General features: G+C 40.3%; 1 protein-coding gene across 1 annotated transcript in view; it reads left to right on the top strand.

Moving 5' to 3' along the window:
• Window positions 1-26,649, top strand: part of LOC308690878 (neuronal migration protein doublecortin-like) — a 51,237-nt gene extending 24,588 nt beyond the window's left edge. The window contains exons 4-7 of the mRNA XM_081365644.1: window positions 17,679-17,781; window positions 18,740-18,829; window positions 22,934-23,031; window positions 24,743-26,649. Coding sequence (XP_081221770.1) covers window positions 17,679-17,781; window positions 18,740-18,829; window positions 22,934-23,031; window positions 24,743-24,799 — 348 coding nt within the window. The 3' untranslated portion in view covers window positions 24,800-26,649. The remainder of the gene's footprint in view (window positions 1-17,678; window positions 17,782-18,739; window positions 18,830-22,933; window positions 23,032-24,742) is intronic.
• Window positions 26,650-27,030: the final 381 nt, after the last annotated feature.

Here is a 27,030-nt window from a genome sequence, read left to right as displayed (position 1 = left end):
ACACTATAAATCTTGTGCCCGTTGTGTAGTACTACACTCGACAGTATCACACCTCACAACTGAGACATGATTAGTGTAGCTCATCATTTCTGTATGAAAGGGGTCATGAACTGCAATTTTCTTTTTTTCTTTTCTGTTTCCCGAGGTGCACTTATAATGTCAGTAGGATTTTTATTCTGGAACCTTAAGGGTTAGAAAGAAGTTATCAAAAGAAATTTGATTCACAAATCAACCTATATCATTCCTTTATGGTGAAATACGGTGAACGTGACTTCACCAAGTGTTCCTGGATTAACATTGATTGATCCTGGAACAACATTCCAATCAGATTTGATGGACAAGTTTACAGTTTATATCAGGTTTAGGCTTACAACCAGGTTTAGGTGCTTCTACATCAGTGTTATTCACCTATCATTTCCCTCGGATTTTAGGGGTAACTTATGGGTTAGGTTTAGGGTCAGGGTTAGGGTTAGGACTACATTTTCGGACATGAATGTTGTTCCAGGATCAACAAAATATGTTAACCCAGGAATATGTCTTACTTGGCAAAGTCACGGTGACCCTCTGGGGGCTAACAATTTCTAAAAATCAGCCATTAATATCAATTGGAATGGGTATAATAGTTTAAATGGTTAGTTCACTTTCTTCTTTCAAACACAACCCTTAATATATAAAAAAGTTATATTAAAAAATATCCTGGCTCCTCCTAGCTTTATAATGGGAGTGAATGGTACATTGTTTTTTGAAGCCCAAAAAAGCACATCCATCCATCAGAGAAGTAATCCATACAGCTCCAAGGGGTTATTAAGGCCTTCTGAAGGGAATCGATGTGTTTTTTGTAAGAAAAATATCTATTCATAACTTTATAAAACTATAATAACTGGCTTCCGGTAATGGCCGTACGCAAGTCTAGTTCTGGTGGAAGAGTGACCTCTGACCCGACGCATGACATATTGATGAACACAGAAGCGCAGAGGAAACAGCAAAACAAAACACCGGTTATGAATTAGAAGTCTAAAACGAACATTTTAAAGAGAAATGTCGGAGGATATTGAGTTTGTTGCCCAGCTCTATTTGTCTGAACCGTTTATTCTCACCTCAGCTCACGCTACTCCTACATCCTACGTCATGCGTCAGGTCAGAGGTCACTCTTCCACCGGAACTCGACTCGCGTACGGATGTTACCAGAAGCCAATCATTATAGTTTATAAAGTTATAAATATGGATATTATTCTTACAAAAACGCATCGCTTCTTTTCAGAAGGACTTTATTAACCCCCTGAAGCCGTATGGATTACTTTTAATGTATGGATGATGCGCTTATTTGGGCTTCAAAAAACAAGGAACCATTCGCTCCCATTATAAATCTTGGAAGAGCCAGGATATTTTTAATACAACTTCAATTGTGTTTGGCTGAAAGAAGAAAGTCATATACACCTAAGATGGCTTGAGAGTGAGTAAACTATGGGATAATTTTCTTATAACTAGATGTACCGCATCGCGGTACAAAATATGACCGCCGCTCAGGCCTGCACTGGCTTTCCACAAAAATAAATGACGTGGAGTAATTTGGCTGTATTGCGTGTTTATGTATATACCTAAAAAAAGTAATAGTATGTGCATGTCTGTCTGTGTGTGTGTGTGTATGTGTGTGTCTGTGTGTGTGTGTGTGTGTGTCTGTGCGTGTATGTATGTGTGCGTACATGTGTGCGCGTGTGTGTTTGTGTGTGTGTGTCTGTGCATGTGGATTTGTATGTGTGTGTATGGGTGTGTGTCTGTGCGTGTGGATGTCAGTGTGTGTGCATGCTTGCGTTTGTTTGTATTCCTGCATGTGTGTGTGTGACAGTATCATCCTAAACCAGCAACCCTTCGCTCAACAGCACCATCTACAGGCCGATGAGTGTACAGTCACTAAATGTGCACATAAATGAATTTATTTTATACCCCCCCATGGATGAAATTCTACAAAACTTAGCAGAGGATACCCCCAGAGGATGTCAAGTTAATCATACACATGAAATATGGTGCAGTTCTGAACATCTCCACTGAAGATAGGGGCGATTAAAGCAGAATAATATTGCATTTTCATTTTTTATGGGAGGGGCGCAAATCACAAATGAGTGATTATGGGCTAGGTTGATGTGGGCCCTTAAGAGCAACATACCATAACAATTACAAATGTTTACAATTACAAATTACAAAGCAATAACAAATGCATTTTTTTGGGTTTGGGGGGGCCCAGCGGGGGAGCGGGGGGGGGGGGGTGAGTGGCCCCCGGGGACCAAACGAAATTTTTCCGTAGAAGTCTAGTGGGGCTACATGCTCACCAAATTTCATGTTCCCCGGTGTTTCGGTGTCCCTGGTATCGTTGACGAAAAATTTACGGGGGCCCCAGCGCAGGGGGGGGAAGTGGCCCCCGGGGACCAAACGAAATTTTTCCATAAAAGTCTAGTAGACCAACATACCATAAAAATTTCTTCATCCTCGGTGCCACGGTTCAGGTAGTTATTTAGGAAAAACTGCATTTTTTGGGGTTTGGGGGGGCGCGGGGGGGGAGTGGCCCCCGGGGACCAAACGAAATTTTTCCGTAGAAGTCTAGTGGGGCTACATGCTCACCAAATTTCATGTTCCCCGGTGTTTCGGTGTCCCTGGTATCGTTGACGAAAAATTTACGGGGGCCCCAGCGCAGGGGGGGGAAGTGGCCCCCGGGGACCAAACGAAATTTTTCCATAAAAGTCTAGTAGACCAACATACCATAAAAATTTCTTCATCCTCGGTGCCACGGTTCAGGTAGTTATTTAGGAAAAACTGCATTTTTTGGGGTTTGGGGGGGCGCGGGGGGGGAGTGGCCCCCGGGGACCAAACGAAATTTTTCCGTAGAAGTCTAGTGGGGCTACATGCCCACCAAATTTCATGTTCCCCGGTGCTTCGGTGTCCCTGGTATCGTTGACGAAAAATTTACGGGGGCCCCAGCGCGGGGGGGGGAGTGGCCCCCGGGGACCAAACGAAATTTTTCCGTAAAAGTCTAGTAGACGAACATACCATAAAAATTTCTTCATCCTCGGTGCCACGGTTCAGGTAGTTATTTAGGAAAAACTGCATTTTTTGGGGTTAAGGGGGGCCCAGCGCGGGGGGGGGGAGTGGCCCCCGGGGACCAAACGAAATTTTTCCGTAGAAGTCTAGTGGGGCTACATGCTCACCAAATTTCATGTTCCCCGGTGTTTCGGTGTCCCTGGTATCGTTGACGAAAAATTTACGGGGGCCCCAGCGCAGGGGGGGGAAGTGGCCCCCGGGGACCAAACGAAATTTTTCCATAAAAGTCTAGTAGACCAACATACCATAAAAATTTCTTCATCCTCGGTGCCACGGTTCAGGTAGTTATTTAGGAAAAACTGCATTATTTGGGGTTTGGGGGGGGCCCAGCGCGGGGGGGGAGTGGCCCCCGGGGACCAAACGAAATTTTTCCTTAGAAGTCTAGTGGGGCTACATGCCCATCAAATTTCATGTTCCCTGGTGTTTCGGTGTCCCTGGTATCGTTGACGAAAAATTTAAGGGGGCCCCAGCGCGGGGGGGGGGAAGTGGCCCCCGGGGACCAAACGAAATTTTTCCGTAAAAGTCTAGTAGACCAACATACCATAAAAATTTCTTCATCCTCGGTGCCACGGTTCAGGTAGTTATTTAGAAAAAACTGCATTTTTTGGGGTTTGGGGGGGCCCAGCGCGGGGGGGGAGTGGCCCCCGGGGACCAAACGAAATTTTTCCGTAGAAGTCTAGTGGGGCTACATGCCCACCAAATTTCATGTTCCCCGGTGCTTCGGTGTCCCTGGTATCGTTGACGAAAAATTTACGGGGGCCCCAGCGCGGGGGGGGGAAGTGGCCCCCGGGGACCAAACGAAATTTTTCCGTAAAAGTCTAGTAGACCAACATACCATAAAAATTTCTTCATCCTCGGTGCCACGGTTCAGGTAGTTATTTAGGAAAAACTGCATTTTTTGGGGTTTGGGGGGGCCCAGCGCAGGGGGGGAGTGGCCCCCGGGGACCAAACGAAATTTTTCCTTAGAAGTCTAGTGGGGCTACATGCACACCAAATTTCATGTTCCCCGGTGCTTCGGTGTCCCTGGTATCGTTGACGAAAAATTCAGTAAGGTGACGGGAAAAAAAAAAAAAAAAAACTTTGACAATCCCTATATGACCGCTTTCGCTAGCTACGCTAGCGGCGGTCATAATTAACTAACCATAATTTTAACTAACCATTTCAAATCAGTGTAAATAGTTCAATAGATTCACATGTATTAAAAACAGATGGAAATTCAATTAATATAATTGATACCAAAGGATTATAAATATAGTCAGTTTGCAAAGAAATCTGGAATCTAAATTATTCTAAATCATTAAATGTTACCTTAATGTTTATATATCCTAATGTTATTGATAACACATCTGTCAAGTTGCCAGATATGATTGAATATATTGATGTCCTACTTAAAGAGACAATAATATCGTCATATTATTTTAGAAAAAAATACATGCCAGTGGACTACATTTTGGCATACATGACATGGCAGCTATATTTATTTTATTTTAATCTATTTTATATTTTGTGTGTTATATTTTTTATTTGAACCAAATGAGTCAAACTATGTTTTTTAAAAAGATCGCTACCCGTGTCCAGCGTGGATCGGTTTCTTTGTCCAGCAGGTTATTTGTATTCCATTCGGTAACTAGTGTGTGCGGTACAAAGCTAAGATATCTCTCTTTCTACATCAATGCTGTAAGCGCAGATAGGGGAGGGGTGTATGCGCTTACCTCCAGAGGAAGATGGACGTCCAGTATTAAAATGCAGCACAGTCTTTGTGCTGCCAGAAACAAAACTACGAAAGAACCTTCTTAATATGCGGATGATCTCACTCACAGCCAATCAGATTCTTTCATTCCCTCACACATGCCCTTATCTGTCTAGCCATTCAAGAGAAGTGAATGGCTAGACATTTTTTTTTCTGTTTTGCTGAGTGAGCGGGCTATAGACAGCAAGTAATCACATAGGATGTTGCTATGGCGACAACAAATCTGCAGGGCGAGTGATGGAACAGCAATTGCTGTGACAATAGTGCTGCAGGAATACGCTGAGTGGACGCTTTATGTTCAGCTTCACAAGACCAAACACGTGGTGGTACAAGAAACCATTTAAATCTACTGTACCACACACAGTAGTACGCCCTCAGATTACATACTGCAGTGCATTTCTCTACTGTATTTAAAGCAAGGGCCCCAGCTACACACAACCTCCTGTATACTCTATATGACTGCAAATAACACATCCAGTTTGAATCCTACATCAGTCAGCTATGAAACAGCTGGCCAGACAGTTGTCATGACAGCAGTGTCATATGGGACTTGTGGGCAGTGTATTATAACATCACTTTTGAGTGTGACCTTGCAGATGACTGGAAGGGAAGAAAACAGCAGGGCAGAGGGACAAACATAAGAAATATGTGTTTACAGTGTAGGGCTGTAATGTATTGTGTTATGTATTGTGATTGCTATTTGATGACAAACATTTGATCTTATATTGCTGCTACTGAGACGTGTAGGCAAAAAGAACAAAGAGACTCACTCTGCTGCCAATAGTTGCTTTTTATGGGTATTCACACTTGGGTTCGATCTTTACAAGAATCTATGTGTAACGATTAAAGTCCACTGAAGGCAAGTAGTAGTGAGAACCCAAATGCAATTTATTCCAAAGCGTGATCAAACATAAAACAAAGGCATGATGAGGCATGGAACTCAAAACAAGAACATAAACTTACACAACATAACAGGAAACATTCAATACTCGACAAAGACACAGGGCAAACATGAGGGCTAAATATACAAAAGACTAATGACAAGACACGCCCATCAAAACCAAAACAGTTCAGGAGGGTGGCGGAACAGAGGCGGTCTTGGGGGAGGGATGGAGGGCCAGGCTTGTGCAGGGGAATGGGACCAGGACATGGCGGGCCTGGGCCGTGGAGCATGGACGGACCTGGGCCGTGGAGCGTGGGCGGACCTGGGCCGTGGAGCGTGGGTGGACCTGGGCCGTGGAGCGTGGACGGACCTGGGCGTGGACGGACCTGGGCCGTGGAGCGTGGGTGGACCTGGGCCGTGGAGCGTGGACGGACCTGGGCGTGGACGGACCTGGGCGTGGACGGACCTTGGCTGTGGAGCGTGGGTGGACCTGGGCCTTGGGGTGTGGACGGACCTGGGCAGTGGAGCGTAGGCGGACCTGGGCCGTGGAGCGTGGGTGGACCTGGGCCGTGGAGTGTGGACGGATCTGGGCTTGGACGGACCTTGGCTGTGGAGCGTGGGTGGACCTGGGCCGTGGAGCGTGGACGGACCTGGGCCGTGGAGCGTGGGCGGACCTGGGCCGTGGAGCGCGGGTGTACCTGGGCCGTGGAGCGTGGACGGACCTGGGCGTGGACGGACCTGGGCCGTGGAGCGTGGGCGGACCTGGGCCGTGGAGCGTGGGTGGACCTGGGCCGTGGAGCGTGGACGGACCTGGGCGTGGACGGACCTGGGCGTGGACGGACCTTGGCTGTGGAGCGTGGGTGGACCTGGGCCTTGGGGTGTGGACGGACCTGGGCAGTGGAGCGTAGGCGGACCTGGGCCGTGGAGCGTGGGTGGACCCGGGCCGTGGAGCGTGGACGGACCTGGGCCGTGGAGCGTGGGCGGACCTGGGCCGTGGAGCGTGGGTGTACCTGGGCCGTGGAGCGTGGACGGACCTGGGCGTGGACGGACCTGGGCCGTGGAGCGTGGGCGGACCTGGGCCGTGGAGCGTGGGTGGACCTGGGCCGTGGAGCGTGGACGGACCTGGGCGTGGACGGACCTGGGCGTGGACGGACCTTGGCTGTGGAGCGTGGGTGGACCTGGGCCTTGGGGTGTGGACGGACCTGGGCAGTGGAGCGTAGGCGGACCTGGGCCGTGGAGCGTGGGTGGACCTGGGCCGTGGAGCGTGGACGGATCTGGGCTTGGACGGACCTTGGCTGTGGAGCGTGGGTGGACCTGGGCCTTGGGGTGTGGACGGACCTGGGCAGTGGAGCGTGGGTGGACCTGGGCCTTGGAGCGTGGGCGGACCTGGGCCGTGGAGCGTGGGCGGACCTGGGCCGTGAAGTGTGGGTGGACCTGGGCCTTGGAGCATGGGCGGACCAGGGCCGTGGAGCGTGGGTGGACCTGGGCCTTGGAGCATGGGCGGACCAGAGCCGTGGAGCGTGGGCAGACCTTGGCCGTGAAGCGTGGGTGGACCTGGGCCTTGGAGCATGGGCGGACCAGGGCCTTGGAGCATGGGCGAAGCCGGCAGTGCAGGGGATGTGGGCGGAGCCGGTAGTGCAGGCGACCAGGGTAAAGCAGGCTGTGCAGGCGACCAGGGAGACATGGCTTCTGAAGCCTAATCAAGTACCTACTGCCCCTCCCCAAAATTTTCTTGGGACGAGACTCTGGCGTGGCGGCAGACATCTCAGGACGAGACTCAGGAACGGCGGCAGCCATCTCGGGACGAGACTCAGGCGTGGCGGCCATCTCGGGACAAGACTCTGGCATGGCGGCCATCTCGGAACGAGACCCTTGCGTGGCGGCTATCTCGTCCGAAGACACAGGCATAGAGGCGGCCATCTTGTCCGAAGACACAGGCGCAGACACAGGTGTAGAGGCAGCCACAGGTGTAGAGGCAGCCATCTTGGCCAGAGACGAACTCTCAGGCGTGACAGCCAACTTGGGTGAGAGCTCGCGGGCTGGAGCCAATGTGTGTGCTACCCACACACACAAAATAGCTGTGGCGACTATCATGAGTGCTGTATCATCTGGAACTGTCTCAGGTGCAGCGGCCACTTTGTCCGAAGACACAGTCTCTGGCTGGGCAAGCATGACGGGAACAGTCTCTGGCTGGGTAAGCATGACGTGAACAATCTCTGGCTGGGCAAGCATGACGGGAACAATCTCTGGCTGGGCAAGCAGGACAGGAACAGTCTCTGGCTCGGCAGGCACGACGTGAAGCTCAGGCTCAGCAGGACTGACGTGAAGAAACTCAGGCTCGGCAGGACTGATGTGAAGTGACTCAGGCTCGGCAGGACTGATGTGAAGAAGACTCAGGCTCGGCAGGACTGACGTGAAGAGACTCAGGCTCGGCAGCGGCCGTGACAGGATGAAGCTCTGGCGTGAATGCGGTGGCGAGCGGTGTGAGCACTGGAGTTGCCAACATTAGAGTGGGCGTGACATGAACTGGCTCAGGCTTAGAGGATACTGTGAGCTTGCGGGGCTCCTCATCCTCAAAGTCCACAGTAAATGATGAGCCGCTCAATACAAGGGCACAGTCAATATATTGAGCCAGAGTGTAGTGAGGGGCATTGCCAGGCATGCAGTAATAAATATGATCATCCAGTCCATGGCGAAACATGTCTTTCAAGAGACAAGTCATTATTCTAATGTTATATTGGTAATTTGTCTCTCACCTCAGAAAATTTAACTGTCAGACGTTATACTGTGCTTGTATACGCACTCTTCAATTGCATATGCAAATTACGAGCATCCAATGTCATGAAATTATAAAAACGTACCAAAAAAGTGGTACATCATGTGTTTGCTGGGAAGGATTTGCATGCAGGTATGATGTTCATTCTATTCATCAGAAATAAATATAAAAGTATACAGTATATATGAAGAGTTCAGATGCAAAAGCCTCTAAGTGCCATCTGAAATTTTCTTATAGAATGATCATTTTTATCAAGCTTGTATATTTAAATTCAATAATTTCACTTAAATGGCAATGAAGATTACCTATTTATTGTCATTTAAGTGAAATTACTGAACTTAAATATACAAGCTTGATAAAAATGATCATTCTATAAGAAAATTTCAGATGGCACTTAGAGGCTTTTGCATCTGAACTCTTCATATACTGTATACTTTTCTCCCATTTGCTGATTCAGAATCTGGCTGATCCATAAATTTTAAGGACACAGTTCATCTTAAAGCCACAATCCAGAGAAAGTCTTCTAGCATATCGCTGCTCCTGGAAGCTGTGACAAAAGATTATTCAGGGTGACACTCGTTTTTTAACTGTCTTTTGTTAGAACCAGTTTCTCATCTGATTTTCTTGGGTAGGACAGAGCTTAGCAGGTATTTGACTTTATGCTACTGATAAATGCCATCTATATATATTGATTGATTGATTGATTGATTGATTGATTGATTGATTGATTGATTGATTGATTGATTGATTGATTGATTGATTGATTGATTGATTGATTTACTTGAGCCAGTAAGTCTACAGAACACACAAGTTTTAAATATGCGAGCACAACAGTGTGATGAAAAAAAAAAGACTAGTTAGTTTGCTCTTTCTGTTCTTCATCTTCACCTAGTCCTTTTCTTTCCTTTTGTCCTCTGGCTGTGTCTCTCTCTTCTCTCCTTCCTTTTGTCTTTCTGTTAGTTTTCCACCTTCTTTGCCTGTGTGTATTGTTTTTTTGGCATACGCTTTGCACGTTCTGCTGCTATACTCGTGCACACACACACACACACACACACACACACACACCTTTCTGGGTTTTTGGGTTAGCCATTAAGCCCTCTTTACTGTTCTCTTTTTAGTGAGAGCAGACATTAATTAGTGTGATTACTTGGGGCGATACCACATCTGAGAGTGTTTAAAAATCATTTATCATTCACGTCCTTTGCTAAATGAATAGCAGCGTAAATGCAAGTGCAGACAGTCACCGCCCATCCCCAAAACAAATAGAGCTCCCAGAGGAGGGACGAGGGCTGTGTCTTCATTTTTTGTTCTTTTGTTTTGGCTATGTACAGCACATGTCTTTGATATTTTACAAGGTATTTTCGAAACCCTCCTTAAAATAGTGTGATATAAAAAAAGCACTTGACTCAGTTTCTTAATGAAACTCATTTACTCTTATTAAATCTACACGCCTCTATTTTTGTACATGAACAGAATTACATCTCAGACATATCAGTAATCTGAATAGCTAAATTATAGGCTGATGTGATCTGCCATTATGAGCCAGCATTATAATTGACTATTACAGATAAGTAATTGACTGTAATTGACTATTATCGACACAATTTTATTGTTGCACAATATTTACACAAAATGTGCATTATCACTTTGGCAGAGTACTTTGAAAAAGACACACTTCTGTTAATCGGACAAGTACTTTAAGTGTGATTATCAGCTTCATCTGAAAACAGCTGAATATCAGCAAACATATCAGTCTGGCACTATTACAGTGTATTAAAGCACTGAATCACTCATATACAGTATATATGGTATGAAGCATTCACTTTGTATATGAATGTGCCAGCATCATTCATATTCATTGATTTGTCTTTCTAACCATTTATTTGCAGTGATCTGAGAAAAAATATGAATTAAAGGTAAAGTATGTTGTTTCTGCGACACTAATGGCACCTAACAGAATTACAAAATAAAGCAATTTTCAAACAACCTTGCAAACATATGTGCGTGTTTTGACATGACGCACCACAGCTGTTTGAGGCTGTCTACACAAGACATTTGTTTTTCTGAACGGGTGCGTGATGATGCTGTATGGTATTGAAGTGTCCATTGTAATGCATTGCATCGCAATGTCCCATTCGCTTTGACAAGTTCATGACCTGTTTAATCTTTGAAGGTCTAAATGCAGTGAATTTGGGCTTTATTGTCTGTAACCGAAGATTTTCCCATGTAATGCGAAAAGAGCTGGAATGAGATTGATGGATCTTAGCAGACTTTTATGTTTTATGGTGCCTGGGAGGCTCTCTGTTTACACTTTTGGTGGAGATAAACCCATGAATGGCATACTAATAGTAGTCAATGAACAATAAACTGGGTTAAGAGAATGTATTTTAAGAAAAAAAATCTTTCAATATGAATGTTCATATGGACTTGAAAGATATGAGATCTGATATATAAAGTATTATTCCAGAACAAGTCTGAAAACATCTGGATGGTGTTAAGAATATTATCCAGGCTTTTGCCGTCTTTCCTCCTCATATGGTATCAGAGTGATATTTGTAAAATGGAACTGGCAAGCTGTTTTAAGACTAGCAAATATTTTAAGAGTGATATTCTAGTTTCCAGCTGACTTAGGGGCAACCTGTTTGATTGTTAGAGAACCTGGCACCTGTTGTTTTTATCTAAATCTGAAATTGTGCAGCATATAAAGATTTATGTCCCTAAAAATACACTTGTAACTTTTTGCTATTAAAAATGCTATTAATGAGAGAGTGTATAAAATCTATCTGTTAAACAACCTCTTTACCCTTTGATAAACCTATTATACTAATGATTCATATTTCAGCTGTCAGGACAAATTTAGCAGGAAATTGCATACGTACGTCATGTGTGTCACGTCATACTTTATCTGTACAAAGTACTGTATCTGTACTTTATCTTGCTCCGGTTGTGAGTAGGCTAGTGTGAAGCAAGATGTCAATGAACCGGTTCAAAAACCGATTCATCGGTTCCTTACTTCATCAAGCAACGATGGCACTACACATTTATTTTCTAACAACTCAGTGCCTTATTATATCAATGAAACATTCAAATAAAGTTATTTGTGCCAATGCATGCTCCCAGACAGCAACATAGTGTCGGCCCAGATCCGGCCCACATCTGGTACGTGTGGATTCCATGTGTACCAAATGTGGGCCGGATCTGGGCCGACACTATGTTTCTGTTTGGGTTTGAAACTTTCAAATAAAAAGTTATTTGTGTAAACGTATATTACTAATTGTGGTCACAGTGGATCCTTTATGTCGGATAAGAGTATTGAGTTGCCTACATCTTGGATAAGGCAACTCACATTACAGCACACATTACAGACATGCATAAACGTGGATTTGTTCTACATGTCTAAAGTATATAGAAAGAATAAACCAGTCTTTTAAACTCCTTGATTTCGCTTAACAACTTAAGATTTAATCTGAATGCTCAAGAAAGCATAGTCAAATGTATTTACATCTCTCGACAGAAGGGGTTTTGCAGGTTTTAATCAAATATTATTTAATAACAGTAGTCATAATAAGCATATTTCCAGACCAGTACGTGCCTCAGGCTTGCATAGTATTGCCAACTCACTCATCAGACTCCTTGGTAATCCTCGGCAAACTTCAACAGTTGGTCGAACCGACTCATTCTCCCAAAAAAACGTGTTACTGTATATTGTTATATTATGTTCATATACACACAAGTATATTACACACTAAAGGAAAGGTAAAAAAAGGGCAAAAAAGCATAATAGATGAACTTCGAACCATGGGAACATCATCTGTTTGTAGCCCTTTGTATCACAATAAACCATTGTGAACTCACACCTTTCAGACTGACCACTGCATAAGTTCATGTCTGAGTGCACTGCTCGATCTGTCCAGGAAAGAACATTCAAACAATTAAGGACTTTTTTAATAATTGACAGGCTACAGACTGGCAGTGTGTGTGGGTTATGGGACTCCTGTGTGACCTATATTAAATTTAAGGGTGTGTTTGGGAGGGGTTATTGACGAATAAGAGGCATGTGGTCCTGGCAGCTGGTTAGGCAAGGATTAGGGGCTAAAGGGGGTGTCATTCTATGTCTTTTATTTGTGTGCGAGAGCCATAAGATGTAGTGATTATCCTAGCTGTGAATATAATCAAACAGTCACATGTAAATCTGCTTTTCAAGTTGACTTTTTGAATAGCATTGTCACATGTCGCAGAGCCTGGCTTTCAACTAACCGCATGAAGTCTAGTCTGCTTTGAAGATTATTCTGGCCAAGTACAACCCATTTAGATTTAAGAGGCCATCAGAATGACATGCAAAATGACCAACTACAGCTTGTTTTTATGTGACGTTTAGGCAGAAAACGAATATAACCCTAAGAACCTACAGGTTTTTCTGTTTACTTGATGCTAAATATATCAAAAAAAACTTTGACCAGAAAAAAAAAATCTGGCAAGAGAACAGAAACAAACAAAATATATTACATTTCATAAACTCACTTTGGCAGGAATGAGTGTCTTCCCACACACACACACACACACACATATGCCGACATGCACAACCTTTCAAAAGGCAGCAACAAAGCAGAGCTAATTGATTCATTAATATTAATTAACATTAAGCATTGTTTTTTTATCAGATCACATGCATGATTTATTATGCATGACATTTTACTAAAACTTAGAGTCTAAAAATCACTGTATATCTCTGTTTGAGTGACAGACTCATAATCAGCAGTCAGTCCCCGTTGACTCAGGGGTCCGCTGGGAGTCTGGCATTTACGACTTTTGTCTGTCTAATATTTGTTCCTGGATAGAGTATCATCTTCATAAATGTTGATGAGATTGAATGTTACATGTTGTCTATGTGACATTTTTGTTTGCAGATTCCTTTGAATGAGACATACACTCTTAGAAAAAGAAAAGGTTCATTGTGGGGTTCTTGATTCATTTTTAAAGAACCCTTTATTCCGTTTAGGTTTTATATAAGGAGAAATGTCTTAAATGACTGCATAATACTTGTTTCATGTTTAACGGGTTAGACATTTTTTGAAAGAATTTCAACATAATGTCATTTCTTAAAGAAAGTATAGTTTCATGTCTCATAAAAATATTTATAGCTGCATGGGACATTTCCTTAGTTCACCCTCCACTGACAGGTGAGAAAGTCAGCTTTAGACCCTGCTCATACACATCCACAAATTTATTAACAAATAATGTATTAGCTATTTTTCTAAGAATTGACTTGGGTGCATGGAATCATATGAAATTCATATGAAGTTCCTTTTAGTGAGTGTGATGTACCAAAAAAGTACCCAGCATGCAAAGATTCACTCTGCACACTCAAACAAATTTTCATGATTATTTAATTTTTTTACTCATTGAACCCCCTAATGCCTCTAGAACACACAGGGACACATCAAGTGGGCGAATGTTCAAAAGGACAGTGTGTTCAACGGTCGCAGGATCAAAGGGATGTGAACACAATGTACCTTTATCTTCATCAACCAGATATTCTTCTTAATTCATTTAATAAGGAGAGTGTACAATAGAATGCCTTATTTGAATTAGTCTTTTATATTGTACTTTTTAAACCTTGTAAATAAATCAGTTTTAATGTGCCAAAGCATTTCTTGGTTGTTCTAAAATTACGTTGTTCCCACATATAAATGACTAGTAAATTGAGTAAATGTATTAAAAGAAACGGTATTTTATATACAGCTGGTCCCAAAAAAATATTTGGACAGACAGACAGACAGACAGACAGACAGACAGACAGACAGACAGACAGAGATAGATAGATAGATAGATAGATAGATAGATAGATAGATAGATAGATAGATAGATAGATAGATAGATAGATAGATAGATAGATAGATAGATAGATAGATAGATAGATAGATAGATAGATAGATAGATAGATAGATAGATAGATAGATAGATAGATAGATAGATAGATAGATAGATAGACTGAATATGTTAAGTTAGAATTCAAAGTAAATAAGAAAATATTACAAATAAAAATTATAATAACATAATTTCACTGTTAGTATGAAGGTCGCCTCTGTTTGTTTGAGGCACTCTGCCTTCACTTCTTATCATGTCACATGACAAAGCAACACCACACATCACCCGTCCCTTACACACACACATAAGTGGCGTGAGCTATAAGCAAATCATTTTGTAATGTAGGTCCTTGCTAGATGCTGACCTCAGGAAACCAGTCATTGTCATTTAAGGAGAACATGATGAATATGAATTCTAGCTAAATAATTCCAAAGCTAGATGGTTAGGGACTGAAAACAGGTCATTTGATTGGTTCATTGATCCAGGGAGGGCCACGCCCACCAGACCTACTTATTCTTCTTAATTAATTCCCATCACTTCTGGCAATGCACACACACACACACACACACACACTCAAATGTTTCATGTTTCTCTTGCTCACTGTGATCTGAACTCTGTTTGTTCAGTCTGTCTCATTGGCTGGCAGGAACAAACTCTATTAGTAGTGTCTGATGAGAGGTGACGTGAGGTGACAGATGAGGGTCAGACACACACATACACACCCTGAATCTTAGCTTCCAGTTACAGTGCTGATGCTCTACACTTACACACTAAAATCACACACATGCATAAACAAAAAGCCCAGAAATCACAGCCCAGAGTATCTTGACTGAAGACCTCTTCCCTTCAGGACATTCGAACACTGATCCAAATTCAGTATTAGAATGACTACCAGACCAATCAGACCCACCTCTCTTTTTTATGTATAATAATTAATTGATGTGAATATTTTGAAAAGCTAAAATCTTCCTTTAGCAGTCTCACACTGAAAATGTTTTTTTTTTTTTATTAAACGTACTATTTCTTATTTATTTTTTATGTAGAGGTTATAACATTAATGGAGTAAATAATTTAGAAGAAAGAAAGGAGAGAAAAATGGGATCCCTAATTATGGAACTCCCTAAACATCTGGAGTGTAAAAGTGGACAGTTGATTAAAAAAATAATACTTGCAAATTTGCTTGTAATACAAAGGCAGTTTTATTGTTTATTTATATGTGCATGGATAATATGCCTAGAGAATGAAGGAGAAATTATGCCCCAGCATTGTCCTTTGGGGACATCACTGTTGCCATGGTTTCATCACGCACCTCTTGACCTTTGGCCTCTTTGATCCTGAGGTCATTCTGTGCCATAGGGAAAAAAAATATTACTGAGATTAAGCGTAAAGTTTATCATACATTTGAATTTATATTTTGTGCTGGACTGGGTGTGTCTGGGAACAATTTGCAGATTATGTGTCCCATGAGGCCTTCTTTATTGTCCCATTTTTATGAGCGGTTCTGACACACACACACACACACACAGGAAGGGGAGTGGGCAGCAGGTGCAGGGGGCTGGACTGACACATGATTGACAGGCGGATTGATTGCTTTTGAATGTCAGCTTGGATAATTATCAGAATCTGTCAGTAAGTGCCATACCGGCACTTACTGACAGCAAAGTGGTTTAACAAGGTATTGTAGTGGGTTTTTTTCCTGCGTTCTTTGACACACAGACTCCAGACTCTTGACAGACACTTGGATATTAGCCTGAATTTCATTAATAAGTCATTTATAACAAAATCATCATAGAGCTCACGGCTGATCATTACCGTAATCCTCAGACCTGGAATTGTGCGTTTCACTATTAACACCAAAAATAATCTGTAATTTCAGTAGATCAATAGACAAAACCACAATACATCAAACAACAGTCGTTATGCGAATTCCTTATAAACTTCCTTATTAAGCCAGTGCTTTTGAAAAAAGTTGCCAGCCACCGGCAGAATTTTTTTTCCCACAAGTTTCATGGCCCCCAGAACATTTATGAATATCTGAAAATATTTATAAAAAGATAGAACAGACCCTCTAGAAGCTAGAATAAAACCTGTTTAATTCTAGCTTCTTTTTTATCAGCACTTGAATGTGGGTTTCATAAAAATAATAAAAAAAAAAAAAATAAAACATTTTGAGCACAAAGCTGATAAAATCGTATTTTTGTCAAAGAGTATGTTTGGATCGGATTCAGAAAGATGATTAAAACACAGATGTAGTAGATCGAGTCCATCAACACCCCCAAAGCTTCACAGTCCTAGAGCTCGTCCTGGGTCCACATTTCATTCAGTAACATTAGGCAGCTTTGATTTATTCGCACAGCAACATACTAAAAACACTCTAAACATGGTAACATTGCCCTAGAAACCACCCAGAACAAACCACATGGCAACACACATACAGTAGTAGCCACCCAGAACACCTTAACATTCTGCATTTTTTTCCAAAAAAAAAAAAAAAATTTATATATATTTATATATTATATTATGTTTCATTTATTTAATACTGATTTGCAAATTAGGACATCCTCAAAAAGAGATTTTGGGAGGTTTTGTCAGATTTAGCTCACTTCTGGGTATAAATTTGTATGTAGGTAGGCGTATGTGTGTTATACACACATATATACATAGACACACACACACACACACACACACACACACTCGCTCGCACACATCCATCCAAGTATGCAGACACACACCCTGCTGGCCAGCTGTTCACGGCAAGGGCGGCATAGATTAGCTTTGTCATATATCACTGTCTCTCTCTCTCTTTGTGTGTGTGTGTGTGTGTGTGTGTGTGTGTGTGTGTGTGTGTGTGTGTGTGTGTGTTAAGTGATAGACTGGGGTGGGACTCTTTACTTGGCTGGTGGTGACCCAATTTTAGCACAGAATGTCAAATAGCTGTCTTCAACAACGTCCAAAACATTTAGTTAGCTTATGAACAACTGGAGGAAACTCTATGTACGAATGTATCTGTGGCAGAGACATGGCAGAGATACATGTCTAAAAATGCTGGGTTAAAAACAACCCAATTTGAGTAATTTGGCAACCCAGGACAGGGTTAAACAAGCTCAGCACTGGGACCCAGCTGGGTTGGGTTAAATGTTTGAAAGTCTGGAATAAACCGCATGACGTGCATGCCTTCTTTCACATTCATATTTCCAACCCATCACCATTGGGTTACTGATTATGATTATCAACTCAAATTGGATCACATCAGCCCAGCTTCCTTATATATCTTTATTTCAATATTTTGTTGCTTATCTTCTTTTTAGGTGACTTGCTTGCAAGATTTCTTTGGTGATGATGACGTTTTCATTGCATGTGGACCAGAAAAATTCCGCTATGCACAAGATGACTTCTCTCTGGATGAAAACGGTAGGTCACACCTTTTAATAAATAGGCCTAAGTGAGAAATCAAATATTGGTGATAAAATAAATTGGTTTTGTGTCCATTTTTACAGCTCAAACTAAATCTGCCCATTCTCAAAGATAAATGTTCAACTATGTAGAATGATCTGTTAGGTATCCACCATGTAACATAATTGCCAACCCTAAACAAAACTAACTTCTTTAATTAAAAAATCTATTAGTAAGAACATAAAGAAATGTCTGTGGTTAACATTATTCCCATTTCAGACCAAACAGAGAAAGTTCTCTAATTCAAACAAATATCTACAGTAGTAAAATGAATCATTCTATTTTAGTCTTCTTTTCAGCTGATCACAATATTTTCAGCCAGACTGGCTTGTTAACTTTTTCAAGAGCGGTTTGTTTTTTTACTTGAAGAATAGACTGACATATTTAACCGAGTAACATTTTGTACACCAGTACCTTAAGTATTTTTTACTATTGCCGCATAAGCAACTCAGTTTAGCCAAGTCAGTGTGACATCTGTATAATCTCAGTAACACTTTCAGTCTGTGTGTGTCTTAGAGACGGTAGTGAGAGCAGGAGGAAGCTTCATGCTATTGGATGTCATTCATTTAGCCTCTCAGAATCAGGCTTTCAAATGGCTTAATGCATTATTCAGATTCACATTTACATATGTAAATAGCCAATGTGCGACTCACATGGGTGTAATAAGGTTCAGAGACATAGATAAGGTGTCAGACAGAGAGAGAAATAATATATTGATTTGTGTCTGCAGTAGGAGCATCATCAAGAACATTTACAAGCTACAAGATACACAGACATATTAAGTAGCTATACAAAGTTTTTCAGGGTGTTTTACTTGCATTTCATGGAATTTGTTGGTGGCTTCTCTAATTTGTTCTATTCTTAAAGGCAGCTTTTTCTTCATACTTATGCTCTGTGTCTGTTTCTCTCGCCGTAGAGTGTCGGGTAATGAAGGCCCCTAAAGGACAGAGGGGCTCCACCAAGAGTCCCGGCCCAATGCGACGCTGCAAGTCTCCGGCTGATTCCAGTGAGCCTATAATTATGTGATTCATGTCAGCTCAACACACCTTTAACTCCATACTGAAGCTTTACTAACTATAGTCAATTCCACATCGAGCTAAAGCACCACAATTTCTTGCATGGATGATTGGCAAGCTTTCTACAATAATACACTTTATTTTCTTCTAAACTGCTTTGTCCATTATATTACATTAACATGTTTATTTTTGCTTACACCGTTAAATTATGCATGATTATGAATCATCTGTTGTTTTGTTTTGATGAGATTTTTAACACCTTGTCACTTTAATTTGTTTCTTGTTAATTTATCATAATCTCGCAATTGCTCATGTTTGTGTGTGTTCTTGCAATGGCCTGTGCAATTAACCTTCTGTGTGCATAAATGGTTAATACTGCCAGAATGATTTTAATATATGATGTCATACATGCATAGCTACTAAAGTTAATAAACAGATTATTGATGGTTAAACCTCAAAGAAAACCTCAAAGAAAACACAACTCAAACAGCTGTTTAAATGAATGAATTAATGAATACCTTTTTTAATTAAATGTACAGTATGTTACAGCTACTTACAAAAGCAAATCACACAGCAGTTTTGCAGTTCAAAAATTCACATGTATATATATTTTAAATATTTGTCATCATAGTCTAATGAAACTTTAAAGAGTGCTCTGAAATGAACGTACTGAAGTTCTAGCTCACTGGGAAGGTCTTTATAAAAGTCAAAGCAACTCCTCTGAATGCTTTTTTCAGCTATTATATCAGGGATCTGTATGCTATAGGAATATTCCAGCATCATAACACTTTAGAGAATATCAGAGGACTCCACTGAGCATATCCGAATTTCAGACTGCATGCTGGGAAAGTTTCCTGGGAAAGACAAAAATTCACCCGAATAACAAAATATGCATAAACATCATGTTTCTTATTACCCCGGAAGGAAGGAAGGAAGGAAGGAAGGAAGGAAGGAAGGAAGGAAGGAAGGAAGGAAGGAAGGAAGGAAGGAAGGAAGGAAGGAAGGAAGGAAGGAAGGAAGGAATGGTTTGTGTCTCGGAGGATTAAAGGATGAAGAGAGAGGATGCCTGTCACACATGTTTGAGTTTGATGTAAGCAGATAGATTTGCACTGTTACATGTTTAATATTTTAGAGAGGAAGGATCACTCAATCTTCCAAGGGAGACTGAAGCCTGGGGACACTTTTTAATCTGATGATGAAGGCAAAAAGGCCATGCTTGCATACTAGAGGATCAAGACTAATAAACAAAAGAGTTTAGGTTATAAGCAGATGTGGCATCTACAGAAAAAAACACAGGCAAACAAAGTGTCCCATCAACAGTACTGTCATATGAGGTCAAATGTAAGCATTATTACTTTGGCAGGGTTACATGCAGAGGTGGTGGCTGGGAAAGAGATGAGATTTTAGTGATAGGGAAAAAAGGGAACCATTAATATGTCCTCATTGACCTTTCCACAGTCAGCAGAATCATGGTATGACTGCCATCTTGTGGTGGCAGAACCTCACAGAGTTCTAAATCATTTAGTTAAAGGGATAGTTCACACAAAAATTATGTCATCATTTACTCACCCTCAAGTTGTTCCAACCCCGTATGAATTTCTTTCTTCTGCTGAACACAAAAGAAGAATGTCGGTTGATAGGCCCCATTGATTTTTTTTTTCTTCTCCATACAATGGAAGTCATACTATTCTTTTGTGTTCAGCAGAAGAAAGAAGTTTAGGACAAAAAAAAAATGTGATTGCCCCTGCAGACAAAATGTGTCATTAAAATGTTGGTTCTGTTTTCTGGAAGAAGAAAAATGTATAGGTCTATTTGCTTACATTTTATTTTATTTTATTTTATTTTATTTTATTTTATTTTATTTTATTTTATTTTATTTTATTTTATTTTATTTTATTTTATTTTATTTATTTATTTTTATTTTTTTTTGTGGTGTACACTATACTGAAGATAACCTCAGACCTAAAAGCCAGACATGGACTAAAAGCCATAAAACAAATTTTGATGTTCATGATATCTTTAATATGAAGATTATTTGTTTCACAAAAAAAGACTAGTTCATTTGTGCATGCTAACCTTTCTTGCATGGCCTGTGTGCTTTAAATTAGTGTATCTGTATCACTGTGCACACTCACTGGTGGCTGGACTAATGTTTTTTTTATTTTTATTATTATTATTATTTCTTTTCATGTTTCTTTATATCTCTCCCCCTTGTTTTAAAGCCCATATTGTAAGTTTTGTATTGAACTGCTCTCCTTTTGAAATAAATGAACAAGGACATTTCGAGCATTTTATATTTGGTTATTTTTTTTGTTTACCATCAGTTCTTGTTTTATACATCCATTTAGTTCTCTATTTTTCAGATTCTCTTTCATTCCATATTTTACACTATTATTTGGGTTCAGAGTTTTTAGTTCAGCTTATTAATTACAGCAAGGAAACCCTCTCTTCTGATTTTAGCTGTATACACCGTAAACCCAAAAAAGTTGGCAAAACTGAAAAAAAAAAATGAGGCAATCAGTTACATAAAAATGTGAAGTTAAGAAATTCAAAGTTAAAGTAAGCAGAACTGGCAGATTTTTATTTTGTACAGTCCATTTTAATTGCTCTTAGCTTGAAATATTTGCGTAAGCTAGCTCATACATTTCATTTAAAATTAACATGTAATCTTAAAGGTATAGCGGAGGATTTTTTTACTTCCGGGTGGATCACCTATACTATTGGTCCTCCTAATTGTCAATCATTCTGGTGAATCAATCAGACTTGTTCAAAAAGTGGAGAGGGCGGGTCTTATCTAAAATTCGGAAAGATCCTCCGCTATACCTTTAACGTAAATATTTTTTAGAAATGGAAACTTGCTAATTCAGTAAATGCTAACCTGCTAATTGGTAACACAATGCTTTGAACAAGTAAGACAATATAGAACATTTAACATACAGTATATCTGTTCTCAAACCAAGCTCATGCTCCACTCATCACCGTGTCCCCCCAAAAAACGTACATAGCAGAAACTATTCTAAATTAGCATAGCAAACATTAAACATCTTCCACTTAACATTAATCTTGCACACACACACACACACACACACACACACACACACACACACAAAAAACATTAAATAACACTTAATTTTAGCATTTACTCTCACATTCGAGTATCATGGCAAAGCATGCTGGGAAATCCAAATTCGGTTAAATTTAAGTTTGTTTAAATGAACAGAAACAAGTCAATACAACTCAAAACAATGAAGCGATTCAGATTACTTAAAATGTGTAAGTTTTGTGAACTCAAAAGATAAAGAAAGTTCTACATACTCTTAAAAGTTCATTTGATTGAACTAATTTGTAAATTTAAGTCTATCCTATACTCAAACCAATCAATTATTTTGAGCATAAGGGTGAATTATATTGTAGGCTCTTCATATTCTTTAATCTTTAGCACCAGATATTTAAGTGATAATGAAACGAAAGCCTAGGGGCAAGCTATTGTACCGACATAGCGTAAAGTGTGACAAAAAAAAATTATGGACCTATTTGCTTTTTTAGGAGTGTAACCGATCATGAACACACAGCAAGACTAACTTAGAGAAAATCTGCATTTAATTAGCACATGAAAGGCTAAGATCAGCACTTTTAGAGAAGTTTTACGTATCTCCTTATCCAGGTCTTCCAACAGCGCCTGGCTTTTCATCTGAGATTCTGTTCTCTTTGTTTTATTTATTCATTAGCTGGAGCGGTTTTAAGGCCTGGCGTCTGGTCCTTAGGTTTTTGTACTGCTTAAAAGAAAGCTCTGTTTTTGAAACAGCCTTTAGTACATTAGTACACACACGATCACACCACTCTCTCATATAAACACAGCTCTGGTGTCTCATAGCAACCTGCTCTATTCGTAGAGAGATGTGTAAATGAGTTCCAGCAAACAGATACACACACTAGCAGCTGGCTAGACAACAGTTGACATCATGATTACACAGAAAGGAGGGAAGACACTGCCTAACCCCACAATTTTTCTTTTCTTTTCCCTTAATCTTTCTGTCTGTGGCTCTCCTTCTATCCCCCTCTTTCACATTTGCACTTTTTATTTCGCTCTCTAGCTAACGGGACAGGCTCCAGTAGTCAGCTCTCTACGCCCATCTCTAAGCAGTCGCCCATCTCGACCCCGACTAGCCCTGGCAGCACTCGCAAACAGAAGGTAATGTTCTGTCAATTCCTGTATCTATAGGTTAACCACCTAAACTAACCCTTCGTATCATTTTTCTGAATATGTTTAGAATGGCAAGTTACCATACTATTGTTAATTTTCTTTCAGTATGCAATATGTTAACTTTGAACAAAAATGAGCACACTGCATGTAATACTGTATTCCACAATGCAATGCATTCCACTTAACTTCCAATTCAGTATCATGCAGAAAAGGTTTGTGGTGCTTTTATAATATGTTTTGCGCTGTTTTTGAACAATCATAATGCACAGCATCTGATTTGGATCGGTCCCATCTGACCAATATCCAATCTGTAAAAAATGGTCAGTATTGGACAGTGTAGAGTAGGCAGAAGTATGCTAGTAATTCCGGTCACCGTGATTTTGCCAAGTAAGACATGTTTCTGGGTCAACATGTTTTGTTGATCCTGGAACTACATTCCTGTCCAAAACTTTAGTCCTAACCATATTCCTATCACTAAACCTAACCCTACCCATAAGTTATCCCTAAAATCAGAGGGATATTATACGATATGAGGTGAGTAACACTGATGTAGAAGCACCTAACCCTGGTTGTAAGCTTAAACTTGACATAAACTAAACTTGAATCTAATCTCAAATCTGATTGGTTGATTGAAATGTTGTTCCAGGATCAACAAAGATGTTTATCCAGGAAAATGTTGTACTTCATGAAATGACGTTCCCCTTGCAACTACTGTACATGCCAACTGACTCTCATTAGAGTATTAGTAGACTCTTAGGTTAGGGTCACCTACTGTAGTAGAATAAGTTGACATGTAGTTGCAAAGTTACTAATAGTCAGTAGAATGTCTGTTGGTGGAGCATCAAAATAAAGTGTTTGCAGGTATTAAGCAGACAGTCTACTAATACTCTAATGACTGGTAGACATGTTGTTGCAAAGTTACTTATAGTTAGTAGAATGTCTATAGTGGACTATCGAATTAAAGTGTCACCAAATACTTTCCTCCCATAAATTTTGCATCTGAAAGGGAAACTCCTACAAATGCAAATGAAAGAAGTTCAGCCGCAAAAACAACTCTATCCACACCTTTTCATTGCTGATTTTCACTGCATGGTTTTAGTAAATCCTGACAGTAGTTCGCGCTGGCACAAGCTGTAAGTAAATCTGGCCCTAACAGTATGGCTGTGTTTGGGGCAAATTAATCAGAGTTCGTTGATCTGTATTGCAAAGTTACTTATAGTTAGTAGAATGTCTAAAGTGGACTATTGAAATAAAACGTAACACAGTATTTAAATAAATACTCAAACGTGAGGATTTATTTACTGGTAATTGCATCATTATTTAACGCACAAAAAATAATTAACCCATTTTGCAGTTGACGGGAACTGCAGAGAACAGAGAGAGCGTGATGGAAGGGAGAGAATTTTCTCCACTCGTGTTCATTTATCTGGAATGCCAGAGGAAAATGTTATGCAAATGTAACTTTGCCAACTTTTGCCTGCGCCTGTGATGTTAGATAACCCGTACCTGATTCTCATCGGCTCTGCTGGTTTGCGAATCTATGCTTATTTGTGTGCATTATCTGGGCAATTCCCACTCCAATCTGCGCTTTTATGGGATTGCGGTCTCACGCTAATTTGCTCTGCTTAGTAAATCTGGCTCTTAATTCGGATGTAAACGTAGTTCACCATGACTTACCCTACCCTCTTTTCACCTCTAGGATCTATACTTGCCTCTGTCTCTGGAAGATGATGATTCACAGGGGGAGTCCATGTAGACTCTTTCCGCTCTGTACGCCGATCAACATGCCAGTAACAGAGGCATCTCCGGTGCTATCTGTCTTGGAAACATCAACATCACCGCCCTAGTTGCCAGGGTGAATGCACGCATCACCTTTGCTGCCCCTTGGCCGTCAGGCTTTAGACCTCGAGGCTTTGCAGCGATGGTCAGTGCACTATTTGCTGCTTGAGAATTTGTTGCATCCATTTTCTGTGTTTTGATAATAGATTTGTAGTGAGTGATGAAAATGTTAAGTATATGCGGGGCATATGCTGCATTTTTCACTTGTATTATAACAACAAACACCCAAATTTGTACATGTGGTCTGCTGTGGGAATTCATTTTATATATGAGAAATTTGAGAAACTTAAGTGTTAACACACAGCAGGTCAGTTTAGCTCTTTAAACATCCAACCATCATTTTTTAAACCAATAGTTTTGACTTTTTCATACTGACTTTTTTAAAAGCTTGGTCTTATGAATTTCAAGCAGCAAATAGTCATTTTTACAAGGGTGTAATAGTCTGACTTGTACAAGACAAAAAAGACAAAAAAAAAAGTAAAAAAAAAAAAAAAAACTGGATGCACCATTGATAATTTTTATTAATCTCTTTTTGTAACCCTCTCTCTCTCTCTCTCTCTCTCTCTCTCTCTCTCTCTGTGCAATGGTTTAGTGTGTTTTAAAGCCCATGAAGTTGAAATAGAGCCCACAGAAAAGACTCTATTCATATCACTGTAAATAATGTGTACAGCCTACTCTAAGACACCAACATCAATGTTTTTACATTGTTGCAATGACTTTAAAACATAGATATAATGTTAAATGTCAATAGCTCTGAAGGTACTCATTGAAAATTGAGAGGGAGGCCAAAAGCCATTTAACAAGGTCTATTTGCTTTCAAAAACAATCACATTAAGTTTTAAAAAGGTAAAAGTTTAGGTAATAACAGCAGCAGATTTCTGTTCAAATGGATTGGATTAAAGGAATAGAAAATTAAAACCAGTAGGACTTATGAAAAGATTGTCCATTCAAGTTTTCTAAAACGGTATGATTGCTCTATGTGAGGAACAGACAATTTAAGTCCTTATTCACTGAAACCTTGCGCTTTACTGCAGCTCTTAAATGTCATTCACAAGAAAATGCTGATGCAAGATTGCATGCCATTGTTTGTCATTTGTGTTATATCCAATTGTGACACATCAAGTTTGAAAACGATGAATATGCGGGGAAGGTTTTCAGTGAATAATGATTTTTTTCTCACACAAAGCTATTGTGAGTCGTATGAACCATTTTATAGAGCTTATTTGAAGCTCCAGATAGCCTTGTGGTATGAAAAAGAGAAGCATGAACATTCTTCCAAATTAATACTTTGTTCAAGATAAAACGTCATACAGGTTTAGAGCGACGCGATGAGCATTTCCATTTTTGGATGACTATTCCTTTTGAAATTGAGTTTGAACGTGTCTTTTAAGGTACAGTGTCCTTTTTTAGAAAGCCAAAGTTATGTTGAAAAGAGGGAAGCTGAAAAATAATATTTTCTCTGAAGATGAACAGAATATCACACCTGCACATTTACATATTAGAAAACCAAATACATACGATATGATGATGGAATTCAGTGTATAATAGCAAATTGCATTCATTTCTCAATCACAACATCAAAGTGATCTCTGCAAGTGATATCTGTTGATCAACTCTTTGACAGACAAAAAAAAGAAACCTAGCACAACAAAACTGCACAAATCCGGCAAACCCTTTGATGATCCTTTTTAAAATATATCATTTCCATTCAAGTGTCTCAAGATGATTTTTCACCTTCCATGGTGCCTTTCATACACCATCCTCTATAAAAAAAAAGCAAAAAAAAAAAACTACAAGAAAACGATAAACACTCATCTGTCAGTTGTTTACTGTATCTTTATGAAATGTTTGATATGAAGTGGGGCTCAAACACTAACTATAACTACATCCTCTGTAATCTGTTACTGTAGTAGTTTATCAGGGTAATTCTTCAGACATGGTGCAGATGCTCTCTTTTCTCCTATAGTGCTGTAAACACAGTTGCTTGTGTACTGATATTTTTGGGCTTGGGGACATTAAAAAAACTCAGACTTCCTCTCTGATTATCATGTACTTCCTGCTGTATCATCGTGACTTGTTTTGGTGATGTCATTCTGTGTATTAAACTTCTCTCTTTACTATTAAAATGAGACGCTGTTCTGCTCCTGT

This window comes from Scardinius erythrophthalmus (assembly GCF_964197995.2).
Source record: "Scardinius erythrophthalmus genome assembly, chromosome: 5".
NCBI classification, from domain to species: Eukaryota; Metazoa; Chordata; class Actinopteri; order Cypriniformes; family Leuciscidae; genus Scardinius; species Scardinius erythrophthalmus.
Note: the sequence above shows the minus strand (reverse complement) of the source record. Positions and strands in the feature narration are given on the sequence as shown.